Here is an 18168-nt window from a genome sequence, read left to right as displayed (position 1 = left end):
GGTGCTCTGTGGAGGTTCTCAGAAGGCGCCTTCCTTGGGAAGCGCGTTTGGGAAATGAGACTTTACCCATCACGGCTCCCCCCCCGAGGAGAGCCAGGGCCCTTCAATTATTAATGGCCAAAGCGGCTGCCTGGGCTCCCAGCGCACCCAAACCCGCCGCAGCACAGGCTGGGGCTCTGCTCCCCCTGCGCCGTCTCCCGCTTCCCCAGCCGGGGCTCCTGCGAGCGCCTTCTCGGTGAGGACAAGCTCGGGAGCGGGGGCTGGAGGCAGGAGCGCCGCTGGCCTCCACCGCGTCCCCTCCGTTCTGGGGGCAGGCAGCTCCCAACCAACTTTCTAGGGCTCCCATGTCCCACAGCCAAGTCCGCCCTGGCGGAGGGCTGGGAAGGGCGGCTCCGGAGGCTGGAAAACGCCGAGTCTGGCTGGGCGAGAGCTTTCTGGAGGGTTTTTATCATAAGAGCACTAATGGAAGTCAGCACCAGCCTAATGAGCTGTGCTCCTCCATGAATCTGCTTCATTGAGGCAGGAATTACCATAATTGATTATCCTGCTGCGCGGCTGAGAGCCGTGTTTGCTAACAGAGGTGCCTGGGAACTGGCTCCGCTACTCCAGAGCCACCACCGTGCGGGGCTGGGCCTCTGGACATCCAAATGTTCACAGGGATCTGGACATGGGCTTGGGGCAGCGTCTGCTCCTCCAGCCCTGGGCACAGGGTACTGACACCCAGAGCTGCCGCATCTTAGGGTGCTGCTTTCCGGGGATGATGCTCTAGAGGAGCACAGCAGCTTCACACTGGATGGCAGAGCCGCTGCTGCTGCAGGGCTCGACACCTCCTGATCCCCAAAGAAGCGATTAACAAACAGAAACAGCCCTGGCTTTCTCTTTTTAAAGCACTCTCGTGATGTATAAGCTGTTCTCATTATTTCTGAGGGTCTGACATGATTTATGAACATTTGTGTTGGCAATGCTGCAGAAGCCAATTAGTTGAAGTGCAGCTTTCAGGAAGTTTTCTTTGAAATTTGGCGATGTTCTCCAGGAAGGGCCCGGAGCCGGGGCAGCAGTGCCGGGAGCTGCAGGGCTTGCTCCTGGTGGGACCGCACCGGGAGCGAGGCAGGGACGGCACTGCCAGGGGCAGGACCACCGCAGCATCTTTGGTGTGTACAGAGGGTTTGGGCACGCTGAACTCTCTGTGTCCATTCCTTTGCCAAGGGCTGCGTCCAATCCAACCCCATGTCCTCTGCATGGGGCTGGGCTGGGCTGGTGCTTGCAGACGCTCAGGGAAGCTGAGGAAGGGGCCTGTGGTCCATAAGAGCTGGGTCAGGATCGGGGTCTGCTGTCAGAGCTGGAGAAGCTGCTGCTGATCCATGTCAGGGCTCAGCCACCCCACAGCTCTTAGCCGGAGCAGGTTTCCCAGCACGCCGGGAGCTCATCCTCACGTTCCTACTTGTATCCGAACGTTTTGCCAGTCAATGAGCAAACAGCATTGACTGTAAGCAGGTTAGTGATGATGATCATTGATTTTAATCCTTCCTCCTCTTTCTTGTCTCTCCTTAGAGAGCCCAGCGTGAGCACCGCAGGAGGAGCTGGGCTGAACAAAAGGTACGAGGCGCTCGGTGCTGCTGCAGAGCCGAGGGCTGCTCTGGGGCTTGGGCAGTGGCTGCACAGCCCAAGCCACTGCGCTCGGGGCCTGGCATCCCTCTGGGGCCACACTGAGAGCTGCATGCTGACACCTGCATGTGAGGGGCTGGGTGCTGCTGCTGCGGGGCCAGGGGGCATGGGGCAGAGCCTGTGCTGGAGGTGGCGGATGCTCCCCTCCACCAGCATCCGGCACCCAGCAGGCGCTGAGCCCCCGTGCAGGCGTGATGTGAGTGGCGCGAGGGCTGCAGTGTCTGTGAGCTGTCCGTGTGTGCTGACGCTGCTCTCTGTCTGTGCTCCGTGCAGCTCCTGGGGAGGGGACTCTGCCCCTACCACTGGCACCAGCCCAGGTCCTGCCCTGACCTGGCAGTTGTCTGCTGTGAGTGATGCTTGCCCCAGGGTCCTGCAGCCCCTGCTGTGTCACACGAATTCATGGTGTTACCCAGGCTGAGACCCAGATCAGGCAGGCGATGGCCTGTGCACGTACACAGAGAGCCAGCCCAGTGCCCGCTGGGCAGATGGGGATGGCTTCTTCCCATCAGAACCTCACATTGCTTTGCTTCACGGCAGTAGACTCTAGTCCCACCTCAGGGTGGGGGGACGAGGTCCCTCCAAAGGTCCATCCTACTGAGTAGAGCACAAACCCATGCTCCCCCATGGCCTCAGAGGGTAAAGCAGAGGAGCAAAGATAAGGCAAGGGGCTGGGGATGAAGATGCTGATGGGAGACACTGGCCCAGAGGTGCCTGTGCAGCAGTGGGAGCAGGGGGTGGCAGCAGGAGCCAAGATTATCGGGATGAAGCTGGGCTGCGGGTCTGAGCCTGGGGGGGAAATGTGCTGGTCGGCAGCAGTGGGGCTGGCGGCACTCGGGTCGGTCCCTGGGGATGCTGCGGGCTGGGCTGCGGGTGCCTGGAGGCCGTGACTGTGTCTGGAGAGATGACGTGTCCTGCGGTGGGGTCTGTGTCCTGCAGCTGAGCAGCCCCGGTGCTGGTTTGGATGGGAGAGTTGGGACGTGGCTGCAGGTGACAGGCACTGTTTGCAGAGGTGCCTTGGTGGCTGTGGATGTGGAGCTGTGGATGCTGAAGTGGGAGAAGGTGAAACAGTGCTGGAAAGGGACCTGTGCCAAGGAGCTGAGCTGCCTCCCTGCCCAGTGACCCTCGGCTGTGGCTCGAGTGGTGATGGAGGGGGTTTGTTCTGCTGCACTGGGCTGCTCTGCCCCAGGTCTCTGCATCTGACACATACTGGGAGCATGTCCCATGCAGTGATATGGGCCTCCAGCAAGCTGTGGGGCTCCAGGGCACGGCTGGGGCTGGTTTTGCAGGTCACAGAGGAGGAGGAGAGGATTTTGATCGCCAAGATACAGGAGGGAGTGGGAAGCCCCCATCCCAGCTGCCTGCAGTGGTGGCTCCTCTGCTTTATCACCCTCTCCTGGTGCTGAATTATTGAGAGTGTTGCTTTCTTTTATTGCTGTGCTGGAGGAGAAATGCCTCAGCGCGGCTCTGCTTTGAATATGATTATGGGGTGGAGGTGTCAGAGCCAGCGGGGCCCCAGAGACCAATCTGCCGCCCCTCTCGCTCCTGTGCCTCCCCTTATTCTTATTTATTCCCTCACTCTCAGTCGAGTGCTCGCGGTCCCGTTACTCCTCCACCGAGTGGGGCCCCAGGGGGACAGAGATTTAGTGCCTGCGCAGCAGCGAGCCGAGGGGCCATGCCCAAGCTGGGACCCGGGTGCAAGGTCGGGGCGTGATGCCCGGGGCCAGTGCCCCAGTGTCGGTGGGGCTCCCGGATGTTGCTCCCATGCACACCACGGTGGTCACATCCCAGGTAGCTGCTTGTGCAGGGGCCATCCCCATTGCTCTGCACATGGGGATAGCTTCGGCCGCAGCTTGGCTGCATCCAGCAAAGTGGGTGATGCCCCAGGATAGCCCAACCCAGCCGGGTGTGCCGGACCCCGGCCCCGCACCCCTGCCTGCGGGGAGCGGGGATGGAGAGCGTGTGGCTGTGCGAACCGGGGGTGCCGGCGGGCACCTCGCAGGTTAACCACGAGAGCGAGGACGGACTCCCTTACCGACAGGGCGCTTGAGAAATGCTGCGGCAGGACATCGGCTGCTCCGAGCGCCAGCGGAGCCCACGCTGCTGCGCCGGAGCCCACACGCTGCTGCGCTCGCCCCAGCCCTGGCCTCCGGGTGCTCACCTTGGCCTCCCCCCGCACGCTCACCCTGCGCTGGGCTCTGAGAGAACAGAGAGGGTTTCGTTTCTCTCCATCCCTCTCCCAGTTTATTTCCGGGGGTGGATAAACCCCCCGCACCCCCAGGGCTGCCCTGTGTCCATCTCTGATCCCTGCTCTGCAGCCCACCCCACAGCACCATGCCGGATGCTGGCAGCTGGCTCTGAAGCTCACAGCAGCCCGCAGCGAGCAACCGCACTGTGCCAGAAAGTGAGGCGAGAAGACAGGGTGCTCATCCATGCTGGCCCTTGGCACTGGAGCTGGACACTGAGCACCCGAGGGGACAGAGCCCACCGAGGAGCAGCGGTGCTCCGCGCAGCTGGCATCAGGGAGCAGCCCTTCACCCTCCCACCGGTCCCACGGCCCTCCTCAGCACCCAGCTGCCAACATGATGATGTACTTTTGGGTAGGTACCAGCATGAAGGGTGGGCATTTCCCCTCCCTTTCTGCCGGGTTTTGCTCAGGGTCAGGGCTGTTTCTTGCTGTTGTTGCTTCCTGGCTGATGCCAGGCTGGAAGAGCTTTCCTCGTGGCTTGCAGGCAGGGGATGTGATGTGATGCTGCAGGCAGGCCTGGTGCTGGGAAGGGAGGCAGAGGCAGGCAGCGGTCCCTGCCTGGGCACTGCCTGAGGGCACCCCGATCACCATCCTGCCTTCCCTCTGCACGGTGCTGGCTGCGGGCAGCAGCCCCGTCTCCTGCATGGGGTGGTTGGGGCTACCCAGGAACACCCCCAGCCCCGTCCCCTCTCAGCTGTGCCGGGTTAGTGAGCGCTGTGCTCTGGTGGGTTCCTGTCCAGGTGGTTTGGAGCCTGCATGGTTCTGTCTGGTTGTTCCCCACCAAGCTGGGGGCATGGAGGGCTGGGCTCTCCAGGGCTCAGGACCTATGCTAGTGGGTCTGTTAAGCCATCCAGGGGGATGCTGAGATCCCCCCAGCCATCCCAAGGGCTTTGAGCAGGGATGGGGAAGAGGAGGATGTGATGGGGTCTGTCCAGGCACTTTGGTCAGGAATGGGATGCTGGATGTGGGTGCGAGCTGCTCTCCTGGCATGGCTGGGACAGGGAGCAGAGGGGAAGGTGATTTAGGACAGCAGTTTCCTGCAGGTCTGCACCCAAAGGTGCAGGAGCTGGGCTCAGCATCAGGCTCTGCACCGTCCTGGGGGCCTCCCTGTGCCATCCTGGCCCATGAACTGGGGTTTAAGGCAGTGCACGAGCTCCTTTCGCCACCTCCCTCCTGCTCCCACTCCCCTGGAGCTGGCTGAGGTGTTGGGGGGCTGTGGCAGCCTGCGCGGGGATACACACTTCAGAGAGCTGGATTCCGGAGCAGGGAGCAGAGCGGCTGAAGGGGGATGTGGGGAAAGGAGCTTACAGGGAGGAGGAGGATAACGTGAATTCATTGTTTCTCAGGGACCCAGCTTCCAGGCATAAGGTGCTTTGTCATGAGAGGTCTCAGTGCAGGAACCTTCTGCTGGGGCCTTAATTCTGCCCAGAAACTTCATGAGCTGCCAATGGCTCTGGAGGCAGCTGCTCCGGAGTTTCCACTCGAGATTCCTTAGGTGCCGTGTGGCTTTGCTGAGCTCCGGACAGTGCTGGGTGCAGGCAGCACCGCCAGGTGCCTGTGCCCATGGGAGCTCCCGCAGGGTGTTTGCTTGTTTGGGCAGTGCAGGATGCTCGAGGCTCTCCCTCCCCGTCCCATGCGGTGCATGGGCTGGGTCTCGGTGCGGCGGGTCCCAGCAAGGCTGGGAGAGGGCTTTGCTCCCTGCGTGGTGGTTTCTTGGCATTGTAGGTGCCTCTCCATCATGGGAACAGGGGTTTGGTTCCCTGTGTGGCAGGAGCACGGCCCCGTGGGAGCACTGCGGTGGCAGGCAGCAGCGGGTGATTCGGGAATCGGCACCGCAACAGGCTGAGATGCCAAAGCAAAATGTCTTCAAATTAGCAGTAATTGCAGAGGAAATAAAGAGCATGTGGGGTGAGTGGAAGGAGGGTTCTATAAATATTATGATTTTTAAAGTTTGCCCTGGAGTCCTAGAGCCTGGTTAAACGCTAATATCCTGTCTGTGCATTTAAAAAGCCTTATAATGAGGATTGAGTGTCTACTTGCAGAGTACTGGTGCTCCTCTCTGCCCACCTGTATGCTGTTCCTGGTGTGATCCCTGCCTGGCTGCCCTGTGCCCTGCACCAGCAGTGCCCCCTGTGCCCGTGCTCAGGGATGCACTAACAGCCCTGGGCTTGACCATCCCATCCTGCCCCATGCACTGGTGCCCCCGGGCAGCTGCCAAAGCCCCGCTGCAGCCCGCAGTGGGGGTGTTTTCCTTGGGAACCCCTCATCAGGCAGCAGGTCTGATCCCAGGGAAGGGGCTCTGGGAATGTGGCGTTTCGGGTTCCCAGGTCTGCAGTTGCTCATTCCTTGCATCACCTCCACTCCGCAGTGGCCATGGCTCTGGCCCCAGCAGCACTGGTGCTTGGTGCCCTGCCCGGTGTGGTGCAGCGTGTTACCTGCTGGTGCTGCCCGCTCAGCCCACAGTGCTCAGCAGTATCTGCTGCACCCCGGCTCTGCTGCCTGCACGATAATGCTCATTCCATCTGGGGAGCCTGATTGCCGCCTTGTGTAAATACTGTGCCAAGCACAAGGGCTTCTGGCAGGCGCCAGCGCTCTCATTGCTGCGGTGATGGCTCCCGCCTGTCCTGCCCAGCCACAGGTATAAACCGTGCCCCACGGGAGCTGCCGTGAGTCCCGCAGTGAGCTCGAGCATGGCCGGCTGCCAGAAGGTGCCTGGGACCAGTTTGCTCGTGCTGGGTGGTGGTGGGATGGGAGCCCCCGCTTCCCTGCTTGTGCACCTCGGGATGCTGCGACTGGGCGCTGTTTTGTGGTGAGCACCGAGGGTCCCGAGGCACCTGAAGGGCAGCGGGACATCCCCAGGCACTGGCCCAGCCGCTGTCCCACTCCGCACAGCACTGGCAGATCTGGCTGGAGGTCAAAATATCTCCAGGTCCCTATCCCATCCCTCCCTGCAGCGGGCAAGGAAAGTTCCAGTGAGGTGGCGGTTTTCCCTAGATCCCATTAAACTTTCATGTGCTTTCTCTGCATTTCTGCTCGCCTCCTGGCTGCCACAGCTGCCGCGTGCTGGTCATGGTCCCCTCCTCACCCAGCGATGTGGCAGGCAGGGATGTGGCAGCTGAGGGCAGAGGCAGCAGCAGCAGTGAGGGTGCTGGGGTGCTGCAGAGTAAAGGTTTTCACTGTAATCTCTGGCTTCTTTGGGAGTTGAGAGCAGGCGAGGGTTCCAGTAACCCCTCTGGGAGCTGCTGGACAAGGAAGAGGAGGAGGAGGAAGCAGGAGATGTAGAACAAGGTGGCAGGCAGGTGACAAGGGTGCAGAAACGGCTGGGCCAGGCATCCCCAGGGAGCCGGGACATCCTCCTCGACACCCCACACGCACTCCTGGGACCCCTGTGCCCTGGCAAGGCTGCTCCCTGTCAGCCATATCAGGATCCAGTACACCTGTGGTTGGTTTAAACCATGTCTGTCTCTTAGAGGTGGAGCAAGGCACTGCGAACCTCTGCGTGGCTGGTGGCTGTCTCCAGAGAGGGGCTGGGATCTCTCAAGCAGAGGGAGCAGTGGCACAGTGATGGTGTGGATGTGGAGGGGAGGTGGGCAGGGACCTCCCTGCAGTGGGGCAGAGCCTGCTGGCATGTAGGGCTGTTACCCGTCACCCCTGTCAGTCCCTTCTCGCTGTCCTGGTCTGTGCCAGCAGTGTGGGACCATCCCTTCGCTTCACAGCAGCTCTAATCCACCAGTGCCTTCATCTATTTGCCTTGTGTCTGTGATGAACTTCTAATGAGCTTTTAATGAATGACTGCCGTGGCTTTGGGACATCCTGTGCTCAGGCAGGCTCAGGGCAGAGCCCTTGCCAGGGCTCCAGGCAGAGCTGGGAGCCCTCCTTTCTGTAGGATGTAGTTTCTGGATGGCAGAGGCGAGTGTTCCTCCTCCTCCTCTGAGGGGAGCTGGGTACCGGCAGCTCTGACATCCCCCAGCCTTGGGCACCTCCAGCAGCTCTGCCTCCAGGCCGGCTCCCAGCCACCTGCACTGGAGCATCCCTGTGGTCTGAGAGCTCTTCCTGGTGGGCTCCCTCATGGTTCAGGGGCACGTGCCCTTCAGCTGTCCCAGCACAGGCTCTGCCACTTGGCTCTGGCACCTTGCTGGGCTCTAGACCAGTGGCCAAGGCCACTCCTGTCCTGGTGCCATGCTGTTCTCCCTCTTCCAGAAAACAAAAACCAAGGAGTCCTCAAGGGTTCATTGGAAATAAATTCAAAAAAAAAGGGAAAAGTGCTGATTTGAAGGAAAGCCAGCCCCATCCTGTGCACGGGAGCGCATCGCCAACCCATCCCCGAAGGGCAGAGAGAAAGATGTGCTTAGAACTGCAGCCCTGTGCAACTTCTGCCTTTGATCATATATCTTACATGTGCCCTTTGCTTTCCCTCCTCTGATATTTATTAGGTTTAATTTTACTGGGACGCGGCTGTAAGTGAGACAGATGGAACGGGGTCTGTGCGCCTGGTGAACACATCTTAATTAAACAGATAAATAAACTTTCATTCCAGGAGACTTCAGGTTTGGAGGGGCCCCTCTGGGGCTGCGTCTCCGCAGGGCTGGGCACAGCCCTGGTGCACTGCTGGTGCCATCGGCCTGGCTGCGGCAGTGGCACTGCCGAGGCAGGTGGGAGCAGCAGGTGAGGGACATCCACTGGTGGTGGTTGGTGACATGTTCCCTGCTTTGGGCTGGCACTGCTGTGCTGGTGTCCCACGGGGGCTCCCCGCTGCTGTGAGGGCATCTCTGCAGCCAGGCTGATGCTGGCGATGGCTGAAGGAGGGGGAGAGGAGACTCAAATGCTCCTTGGCTCCTTGATCCGTGTCCGGTTTCCCCGTTGCATTTATCCTGGAGAAACATGGCTGGTTCCTGCTGATGCTGGTGGTGCTGAGGGTCTGCACCAGCGGGGCTGGGGTCTCTGCCCAGCATATCACTCCATGCACTCTCCTTGCAGGAGAGCAGCGTCTCTCCTTGCCCTGCAGCTGGAGCCAGTCAGGACCTTCCCATGACACGGCTGCTGGCTTGTGGCACTGCCACTGGCCAGGAACGCCTTTGAGTCACTCACCCTGCCCAGAGCCAGGCTCTGGTGCGGAGGACAGGCACATTACCTCATCCCAGAGCTGGCTCCCACCTCCCATGGTTTGCTTGGTTGGGCACCGCAGCCCGGAGCATTGGGCCATGCCCTTCCCTGGTCACCTCTGCCTGAGCAGCGCAGGAGCTGCAATGGAGCCCGACCAGCCCAAGGGCCTCGGAAGCTGCCCATCACCTTGCCCAGGGTGTCTCTCACTGTGCAGTGCTGTGGGGTGCTCAGGTGTACATGGGGTCTGGTGGGCTCCTCTCCCCACAGTGTTTGTCCTCCAGCCCTACATCCTGCCCATGCACCAGGGCATGCCGGATTGCATGGTACTGGGGCTGCCAGAGTCCCTAGGGAAGGGGAGCTGGAGGCAAGTGGGCAGTGTTGGCTCTAGGCACCGAGGTGTGTGGGACAGGATGCTCTACTGGGATCTGTGGTGGTGCCATGGGCAGTGGAGGGCGAGCAGTGGCGGTGGGACATGGGAGCTCACTGCAGCGCATGCTCCTCACATGGAGTGGTGGCCAGAGGATGCTGCTGGTAGCAGATGTTGCTGCCAGGCTCCTCTCAGTACCACGGGGTGGTGGTGATGAGACCCCATGTCCCTTGCCTGATCTGGCACCCCATGGTCCCTTTGGAGCATGGTCACCCCAGGAGCAGGACCCTGCAGGGGGCTGGCACCCTCAGGACCCAGACACCGTTCTCGGGGCAGCTTTTCCCAGAGCTGTTTGTTTCACCAGGTTTGCCCGGTCGCTCCTGCCGGCCACGCCACTGCTGTGGAGTGTCTGCAGCAGAGCAGGAACCGCTGCGAGTGTACCAGGACACTGCAGCGTGTCGCTCTGCCTGGGGATACTGTGGAAAATCCCAGCCTCCGATCAAGGCTGGTTGTGTGCTGGAGGCTCCAGAGGAGACGGAGCATCAGCAGCTGCTGGCACAGACCTGCCTTTGTGCATCACATTTGGCCAAGATGGAAACTGAACCAAGCCCACGTTTCATTTCCCACATAGCCAGACACAATGCCGTCCCGGCTCTGAAGTCAGGTGTGATGCGGTGCCGGCAGTGTGGGACGCCAGCACAGGAACCCCTGTGACAGAACTGAGCTCTGCAGCACCTCAGGGTGCCAGTGCTGCACGAGGTGGGACCAGGGACCCCAACGAGCACAAGCGTGTGCCCGTGCCGGCTGTCCCTCACGGGCACTGGCATGTAGGCTGCTGCTACGGCAGCTGTACCAGAGGTGTGCGCGGCGTTGATGCGTCAGGGCTGCCGGCAGTACCGCAGGCCAGTCTGAAATGCCAAAAAGCCTCTTGAGCTCCGCCAGGGCCGCCCCCGCCCGCTGCCAGCACGGGGCAGGGGGTCCTCACGGCTGCAGGGCGCGCGGGGATGCCGGTGCTCCCGCAGCTCCCCGCGCCAGCGGGGCTCGCAGCCTGCCCGGAGCAGGCCCTGCGCTTGGCAGCGCCGAGGCTGCGGCGGCTCCCACCGCGAAGGCCGGCGGCTGCCGGGGCCATGCGTGCTGCAGGCGTGAGCGGGTCTGTGCCTCGCAGGGAGGCGGGGCGGGGGCTGGGGCTGCTGCATGGCTCCCTGCCCGCCGCCGGCCCCGTCTGCGTGTGTGTGTCCCAGGGAGAGCGTGGTGCGTGTGCATGTGTCCGGCTGCGTGTGCATGGGGAGCCCCGCGGCCGCGGCGCTGCCATCGCGGGGGCTGGGAGCGCCGGCTGCTCCGCACGGCTTCCCGGGGCGCCCGCGGTGCATCACCGAAACTCCCGGTAAGCCCCTTCTTCCCCCGGGAGCCAGCGCCGCGATGGGAGGCGGTTCCGCCGCCGGCCCCATCCTGCCTGTGCTCCCGCAGCGCGGCGGCGTGCGGCCGGGGCGGTGGGAAGCGTCTGCAAGCGGCGGCGGAGGGGTTAAGTGCGGGATCAGCTGTTCTCATGTCATTACGGATTCTCTTCATTTTATACAGAGCTCTGTTTGATGTCTGAATGCACAGGGGACTCCCCCTCCTCCTCCAACTCCCACCCCTTTTATTTCGCTCCCGAGCCCTCTTTCCCTTCCTCCTCCCCTTCCTTTCTCTCTCCCGCTCCCGCTCTGGCTCACGCACACCCTTTGCAGACCGTGCGCTCAGTGCCAGTGTCTAATGGCACCGAAGTGAACCGCGGAGCGCGGCTGCGGGCGCAGCGGCCTGCCGCAGATGAACCCTCCTAACTAGCGCCGAGGGGTCGGGAGGGACGGCGAGGAGGGGAGAGCCCGAGGGGCCGGCCGGGAAGACGAGGATATAGCGCTGTGCGGAAGAGGACGGACCCGCGAGCAGCTTCACGGCTACCTGTCGACACATGCTGTGCTCCATGGCTAACTCGGGCTGCCTCCTTGTCTCCAACTCAGGCATGCTTCCTCACTCTCTCCCCTGTCCTCCAGCCTTCCTCTACCTCCAACAGGTAAGTCGCCCTCTGCGGGGGATTTTTTTGCTTTCGCTTCACACGTGTTTCTGGCCGGTTCCTCCTCAGCGGAGGGTCAGAGCTTAACTGCTTCCTCCCCGGGCGCGGGGCCTCTCCGGCCCCGGCCCCGCGGCACCGGCCCGTCTGGCAGCGGTGGCAGCTCACAGCCCCCGGCTGTGGTTCCTTTGGGGTTCCTCTGATTTCCCCTCCATGGCAGTTGGAAGCGTGACCGGGACTGGGAGCGGGCTCAGGCACGGGCAGTGCGGCAGGCAGAGCTGCCGGTGATGATGGATGCTCTGGTAAAGGAATGAGAGGAATGAGGCTCCTGCGTGGCGTGAGCAGCCTCTGGGGAGAAGGGAAGGCGATGAGCTTGTGCATGCACACGCGTGTGCGCATATGTGTGTGCTGTCATGTTACATGTGTCTGCAGCCAGGCTGCAGGGTCAAGCGTGTGTGGGTTTGTCTCGCTGTGGACAGGGAGATGCTGCGGAGGCACCGGAGGGACGGTGGGTCTGGGTGAGCTCCAGGTCTGGGCAGCCTGGCCAGAGGGTGCCCAGGCCGTGGGTTTGGTGCTTAACTCCTGGCCAGAGCGTTCTGTCCCATGGGCTGCCCTGGCTCCCGCGCTGCACCCAGTGCACTGGGATTCCGGGCGTGTTGTCCCGGGGGAAGCACAGCTCGGGAGAAGCAGCGTTTCCTCCTCCAGCCGCTCTGCTGCCTCGGAAATCCCATCTCCAGCCAGGAGAACTGCTCCATTTGTGCTTTCAGGAGTTTAAAAATTCATGGCATCCTCACCGCGCTCGCTGTGGCCTGTACGGCTTCCCCGGCAGGGAGGACCAGGCACTGGTGCAAACCCTCGGCCCCAGCGGGGATGGGCAGGGAGCCTTTTGGTCCCTCGGGATGTCTGTACCCTGTGTCCAAGTGGAATGCGGTGGCCGGAGCGTGGCTGTGCTGTCTGTGGGAGCAGTGAGGCCCAGGGCTGCTCCATCTGGAGAGGGGGCTGGCAAAGCCGCTGCTGGCTGTACAAGTGCAGCAGCAGCCATGGGCTGCGTGCGGGGCCAGGGCTCATGCAGGGGCTGCTGCAGAGGCCGGCCAAGATGGGTGCGTGATTTATTGCACCCTCCTGCAGGCAGAGGCTGGGGAGAGCTGGGGCTGGTCTGGATTTCAGTCTCGGCTCTGTCAGCCAGTGCTGAGGTCCCTGCAGCCGCCAGGCACATCAGACACTGGGCACCAGCCCCGAGCCCTGACCTGTCCCTGGGGGGGTCCATTCCTCTGAGGGGCGTGCACGGTGCTTTGAACCTGCCGCTGACGTGGGGCTGCAGCCTCTGCTGCCTGCACGGGAGGTTTCTCTCTCTGGGTGGGATCTCCTGTCCCTCCAGCGAGGGGCTGGCATGTGCCGTGTGCCCTGCAGCGCCTCCAGCTCCCTGCTGGCTCCTGGGGCTGCGGCTGCCGGTTGCAGGGCAGCAGTGGTGAGGGCAGCGGAAGGGGCTGCGCTGTGCACGGGGGAGCTCGGGGTCCCTGTGAAGGAGAAGCTGTTCCCCACCGCGCAGCAAACTGCAGCCAGCAGCTCCTGGTCCCCCATCGCCCTGTTTGTTTTAATTCGACCATCGTGTTTAGCGTCTCTTCCTCCCCACTCTCCCAGAAGCCTCCTGCTCCTTGGCAGCGGGTCTGGACTCATGAGCCAGGAAGGAGGGTTTTAGGAAGAGACTTGGAGTTGGATTTTCACCCAGCTAATGACCGTGATGGAGGCCAAAATCTCCGTCCTCATCCCCGGGACTCGGCATTTGCTGAGGTTCCTCGCCCGGTGCTTGGGGATGGGGAGTTCCTGGTGCATGTCACAACGAGGTGTCAGGCAGAGGGATGTCACTGATGCTGTCACATGGGGAAGGGGCTTAGGACTTCTCATCCTGCCCAGCTGTGCAAGGAGCCTCCTGCTCCCTGATGCTTTAGCCCCAAATTTGCTCTGGAGTTGGGATGCGCACACCTTCAGCACGCCTGCGCTACAGGAGTGCACAGGGAGCCCATGCCCGCCACAGAGTTTGCCTCTGCCCAGCCAGCTCAACTCGGAGGCATCGTGACTTGGCGCCTTCGGCGGGCTCGGTTTGGACCCTGTGGGTTGCGGTTCCCTGTCCAGCGTGTGTGTGTACGTAGGGAGGCAGATGTGTGCGCATCACACCTGGGGATGTATGGGGATGGTGCCAAAGGCCTGGGTGGCCACTGGCTTCTCCTGCGCCAGGGTGTGTGTCTGGCTATGCTGGCCTGGGGGACGTGAGCTGGGGGTGATAGGGTCCGCCCCCAAGTGCAGTAACTGACCTTACCCCTTTGGACACCTCCTCTTCCTGCAGGCAGCTTGTTGGTATTTGCTGTATTTGATCCCTAAGAGGTCACTTGTGTTTCGTAGCTCCCTGGCTCCAGCATTCTCACAGGGCTGGTATTTGGAGGAATGACCAAGAGATGAAGTTGCCTGTGGACTTTGATGAGCTCAGCGCCAGGGAAGATCCGGCTGCCAGCGGGCTCTGGCAGTGCAAAGGGCTCATGCAGGCGGATGCGGGCACCTTGCAGCTCCGTCGGCTCAACCAGCACTACCCGCAGCAGCTGTGGTTCACAGCACCCGGCATGGTGCAGCCACGCTGCCTGCAGGGATCCCCTGGCCCTGCCAACCTCCAGCACCAGGGCTCCAGCAGGGAGCTGCAGGGTGGGCGCATGACCATGACCGAGCAGCCCACTCCAGTGGGACAGGCAGGAATGCCGTATCCTTTGGTGGGGTTTGGCAGTAACGTTTAGCTCTTGCTCAGTGAGGACCTGGGTGCAGAGCGAGCCATTGGTTGCTCCATTTCGTTAACAGAGGAATCAGTTGCTGCTTAAAAAGTCTCTCTGCTGTAATTACAAGCAAGCAGCTAATTGCTCCAGGACGAGGCATGGTGCTGACCCAAAACAGACCCATGCTCTGAGGCTCAGCATCAGCGTTGAGTGAGGCACAGACCCTGGTGCAGGCAGTGTTGTGTGAAGACCTGGGTGCAGGACCTGGCTGATGCTTAGGCGGGCTGAGCTCCCCCCCCGGCCCCGCTCACCAGGAGCATCTCTGGTGCATCCCTGGTGCCTGCAGTTGCACCGCGCTGCCCAGCCCACAGCACCCAAGGCTCGGCTGAGCAGCACCCGACCCACCGGGAAACAGCTTCTGCAAAAAGCTGCTTGGAAAATTCCTTTGCAAAAGGGCTGCTGCCAAGTTTAGCATATTATATTTTTAGGGAGCACGTCTATTCTGAGCTGTATTGTCGCGCGTTGCAGCAGCGGGTTCGTTTCAAACCTGGTTTCTCCCCTGGTTTGTGCATCGCGTGGATGTGAGCCCCGGCACAGCAGCTCCTGGCTCTGGCTGCTCTCCCGCACCACAGCAGCCGCCTTCCATAGCACAGGACGGGCTCGAAAGCTGCAAAAAATCTGCTTTCCTTGTTCTTCAATATATTGAAAACACTGACATTAATTTTAGCTTTGCAAAGCTGCTTTTCCCACAATAGCTGTAATTTGGGCCTACACTGCCTGGCGATGCTCTTTTTATAGGTATATTCCTATTTTAGTACTGTAGTGATGGGTGAATGAGTAGATTAAATTAGATTTAGTATCTATCATTCTTTAAAGCATTACAGGCAGTGGGTGCAGGGTATGGTTTAACGAAGAAAGGCTAATGAGAAGGAAAGGCGCAGGATGCCCGCGCCAGCTCCCGGCCCCGGCCCCCGCCTGCCCCCAGCTGAGGGCCCAGCACCCAAATGGGAAAGTGCGTTTGAAACCAGATTTCCCTGCGCTGCCCCAGGACCAGACTGGTTCCGGAGGCTGGAGCCAGGGCTGGGTGGGATGCTGGGTGCTGGGGCCGATCACCCTGGGCTCCTCCAGGGACCTGCAGCAATGCGGTGGTGCCTCAGCTCCCGGCTGCCCTCCCCATGAGCACGACCTGTCGCTGGTCCCAGACAGGACTCCCATGCGTGGCGGGTGCATCACGTCCCTCATTCCAGAGGGACCTCAGAAGCAGGGTGCTGCTGGCATCAACCCCAGCGTGAGCACGGTGGCTCTGTGGGAAGCAGTAGCGATGCTGCCCTGTTCCCACAGCTTGTGTCTGTGTAACAACGGCCTTCAGTGGTGAGCAGCGTGGGCACCAAGAGCACCGCAGCCCTCCAGGATGGGCTTTAGTCCCTTTGGTGATGCTGGTATTGGCAAGCAGGCACACCGGGCAGACGTGGGCTGGGCACAGGGAAGCTTGGGGAAGTGCTGGTGTTGGGGATTGCTGGGTCAGTGCCTCGGTACAGGGCGGGGACCAAGTGTCTGTGTGGAAGGAGCTGAGTCTTCCTGGTGCTGGGCTGCCCGGGGTGGGGCAGTGGGGCAGAGGAGGCTCCAAGCCCATGGGAAGCTGGGGCTTTGACCTTCCTGGTGGGTAGCAGGGAGCGGGCAGGAGCTGGAGTGGTCAGGGAGCACTGCAGGTAAATGGGGGTATAGAACAAGTGTGGGCATGAGCCCCCGGTGCAGGGGACACACAGGCACATCCCTGCTTGTGCACACTGAGGATGCTCCCTGCGGCAATGGCTATCGCCTGGTGAGCCCCATTGTGCCGGGGTGAGCCCCCGTGTGAGCCTGGCAGTTTGTGTGACCAGCAGGTTTCGAGCTCCTGGCTCCCGCAGGGCTTCACCCCTTCCCAAGTGATCGGCGGCTCCAGCGTTTGGCAGCCACAGCATTGCCAGGGCAGCGCCCTCACCCCAGCGGCTGTGGCACCCCGGCTGTGCTGCACGGCTCTTAGAGATGGGGTTTGCACAGCATCAGCAGGATTCGCACCAGCCCCTGTGTGAACAGCACTGCTGAGATGTGATCCCTGGCAGCAGTCACCTATTGCACAGTGAGAGGAGCGCAGGAAGGGGATGCAGGCGGTGCCAGCAGCAGCACTTGGGCAGCTCCTGCCCCTGCGCTGGAGCTGCCGGGGTTTTGCTGTGTGGGACAGGCAGGTGGGAACCTGCTGGGTCAGCACCTGTGGAGCCAAGTCCCACTCACACCCTCAGGGATCTCATCCATGCCCCCTCCATCAGAGCCAGGGGCTGCTGCACCCTGGTTCCAGGAGGCCTCCCATCACCACGACATGGGTGCTGGGGCTGGAGCATGTCTGCAGAGCCAGGGGGTCACTGTGGCTGGCACCCGGAGAGGTGACTGGGGCTTGCTGTGGGATACAGGGTGGTGGCAGTTGATGGCCCATGGCAGGGGGACCAGGCAGGTCTGGATGCTCCCCCTCACCTGAGCTCCAGGCTTGCAGCACTTTATCATGATTTTCCCCTCATCTCCACACTGTGATCCCTCACCACTGGCATTACCTGAGTAGAAAATGACACGTAAGCTGACGTGATCCCCACAGGTCCCAGTGCCCCGCTGCAGCACAGTCCTGGTGGCACAGGGTGGTGGCACATCAGCGGGCTCCCAGTTCCTTACCCTGGCAGGGGTTGGGATGGGCTGAGCTCTGGCTGCAGGCTGGGGTCCTCAGGGAGCACTGGTGGGGCTAGAGGAGCTCTGGCAGCAGCTGATAGGGGGAGCAGCCCCAGGCTGGGGGGATCCCACACTGTCGTCCCCCCCTGGCTGCACCTATTCAGCATCTCCCCCCCTCAGCCTTCAAACAGCTCTTGTGTAAAATCAGAACTGGGGAGAAGAGAGTGGGAGCAGGCGACAGTGGCAGCGTATTTGTGATCTGCATTGTGTGGGGAGCTCTTAATTAGAGGTAATTAGACTAATTAACTTGCAAATGAGAAACTCATCTTTTTCTGCTTTTCCTTCATGAGAAAAACCAGAAAAGATGAGCACAGGGATAAATATTGGGGCTCATCACCCCGTACCTACTGCAGAGCCCCTCCAGCTGCGGGACACCCCTCTCCCCCAGCGTTGCCTGCCCGGGGCAGTGTGCTGCGTCCCTGTCCTGGTGTCCTTGCGGTGGCTGTCCCCACCCAGGGATGTCCCACTGCAGGGCATGGCTGCCGGCATCCCTGTGGTCCCCAATGGCAGAGAGGGACTCACCAGCCTTTATACACCCAAGCGCGGTCAAGGATGTGGTGAATGTCTAGGAGCTGGTGGGACCATGGCACGGGCCTTCACCAGGATCTGATGGCCAAGTCCTGGCACTCTCTCCACCAAACCCATCCCACCCCCCCGGGTCCGGAGCTGGGGGTCCCCTCTGCGGCTCCACGTGGTCCCAGCTGTTTTCCAGCTCTTCCCTCGCGGCACCTCTGGTTTCCCCCTCGTGCTGTGCTGCAACACCCTGGGGGCTTTGTTAGCACAACTGGGTTCAAATGTCTGATTAGTCTTTAGGAGATCGAGGGGTCAATTTTCCACAGCTCCTTCCTCTCCATTTAACTAATTTAACTGTGCGATTGTTACAAATTTCATTTTATTATAGCCCTGCTTCTCAGTCCAATTGAATTACCAAAATCTCATTTTCTCAGAAGTGCTGAATATGTAATTAGAGGAAAAATTATGCTCCTGACTGCCTATTAGAGAGGGCTGCGTGAGAGCGCTCGCCCGGGCGCACACATGGGTCCACGGTGCCCCACACTGCCTGGTGTGAGCATGCGCCGCGTGCGGCTGTGCCAGAGCCCAGCGTGATGACAGTGTGACAGTGACAGGGCCATGGATGGCTCCTGGTGCAAGAGGCTTTGCAGGAGTGGGGCCAGGACCGGGCAGTGGCTGGGCTCCTTGGGGACCCATGAGTTGTGGAGCAGGATGC

The 18168-nt window shown here is 61.4% G+C and overlaps 2 protein-coding genes across 9 annotated transcripts in view; one reads left to right on the top strand and one right to left on the bottom strand.

The window, feature by feature from the left end:
* ARL16 (ADP ribosylation factor like GTPase 16) overlaps positions 1 to 18168 on the bottom strand; it is a 251534-nt gene that overhangs the window by 72262 nt on the left and 161104 nt on the right. The window lies entirely within an intron of this gene.
* The window catches only part of RBFOX3 (RNA binding fox-1 homolog 3), a 29304-nt gene continuing 12687 nt past the window's right edge, over positions 1552 to 18168 (top strand). Inside the window, exons 1-3 of one of the 8 annotated variants that reach the window (XM_057409622.1) lie at positions 1563 to 1596; positions 3944 to 4262; positions 11378 to 11430. In XM_057409622.1, coding sequence (XP_057265605.1) covers positions 4004 to 4262; positions 11378 to 11430 — 312 coding nt within the window. In that variant the 5' untranslated portion in view covers positions 1563 to 1596; positions 3944 to 4003. Of the gene's footprint in view, positions 1597 to 3943; positions 4263 to 11377; positions 11431 to 18168 lie in introns of those variants that run through there. The other 7 variants (XM_057409624.1, XM_057409621.1, XM_057409620.1 and 4 more) reach the window with 7 other exon arrangements.

The sequence above is a fragment of the Pezoporus wallicus genome, unplaced genomic scaffold (assembly GCF_028554395.1).
Source record: "Pezoporus wallicus isolate ANWC-B61680 ecotype Strahan unplaced genomic scaffold, APGP_CSIRO_Pwel_v1 contig_12974, whole genome shotgun sequence".
Taxonomy (NCBI): domain Eukaryota; kingdom Metazoa; phylum Chordata; class Aves; order Psittaciformes; family Psittacidae; genus Pezoporus; species Pezoporus wallicus.
Note: the sequence above shows the minus strand (reverse complement) of the source record. Positions and strands in the feature narration are given on the sequence as shown.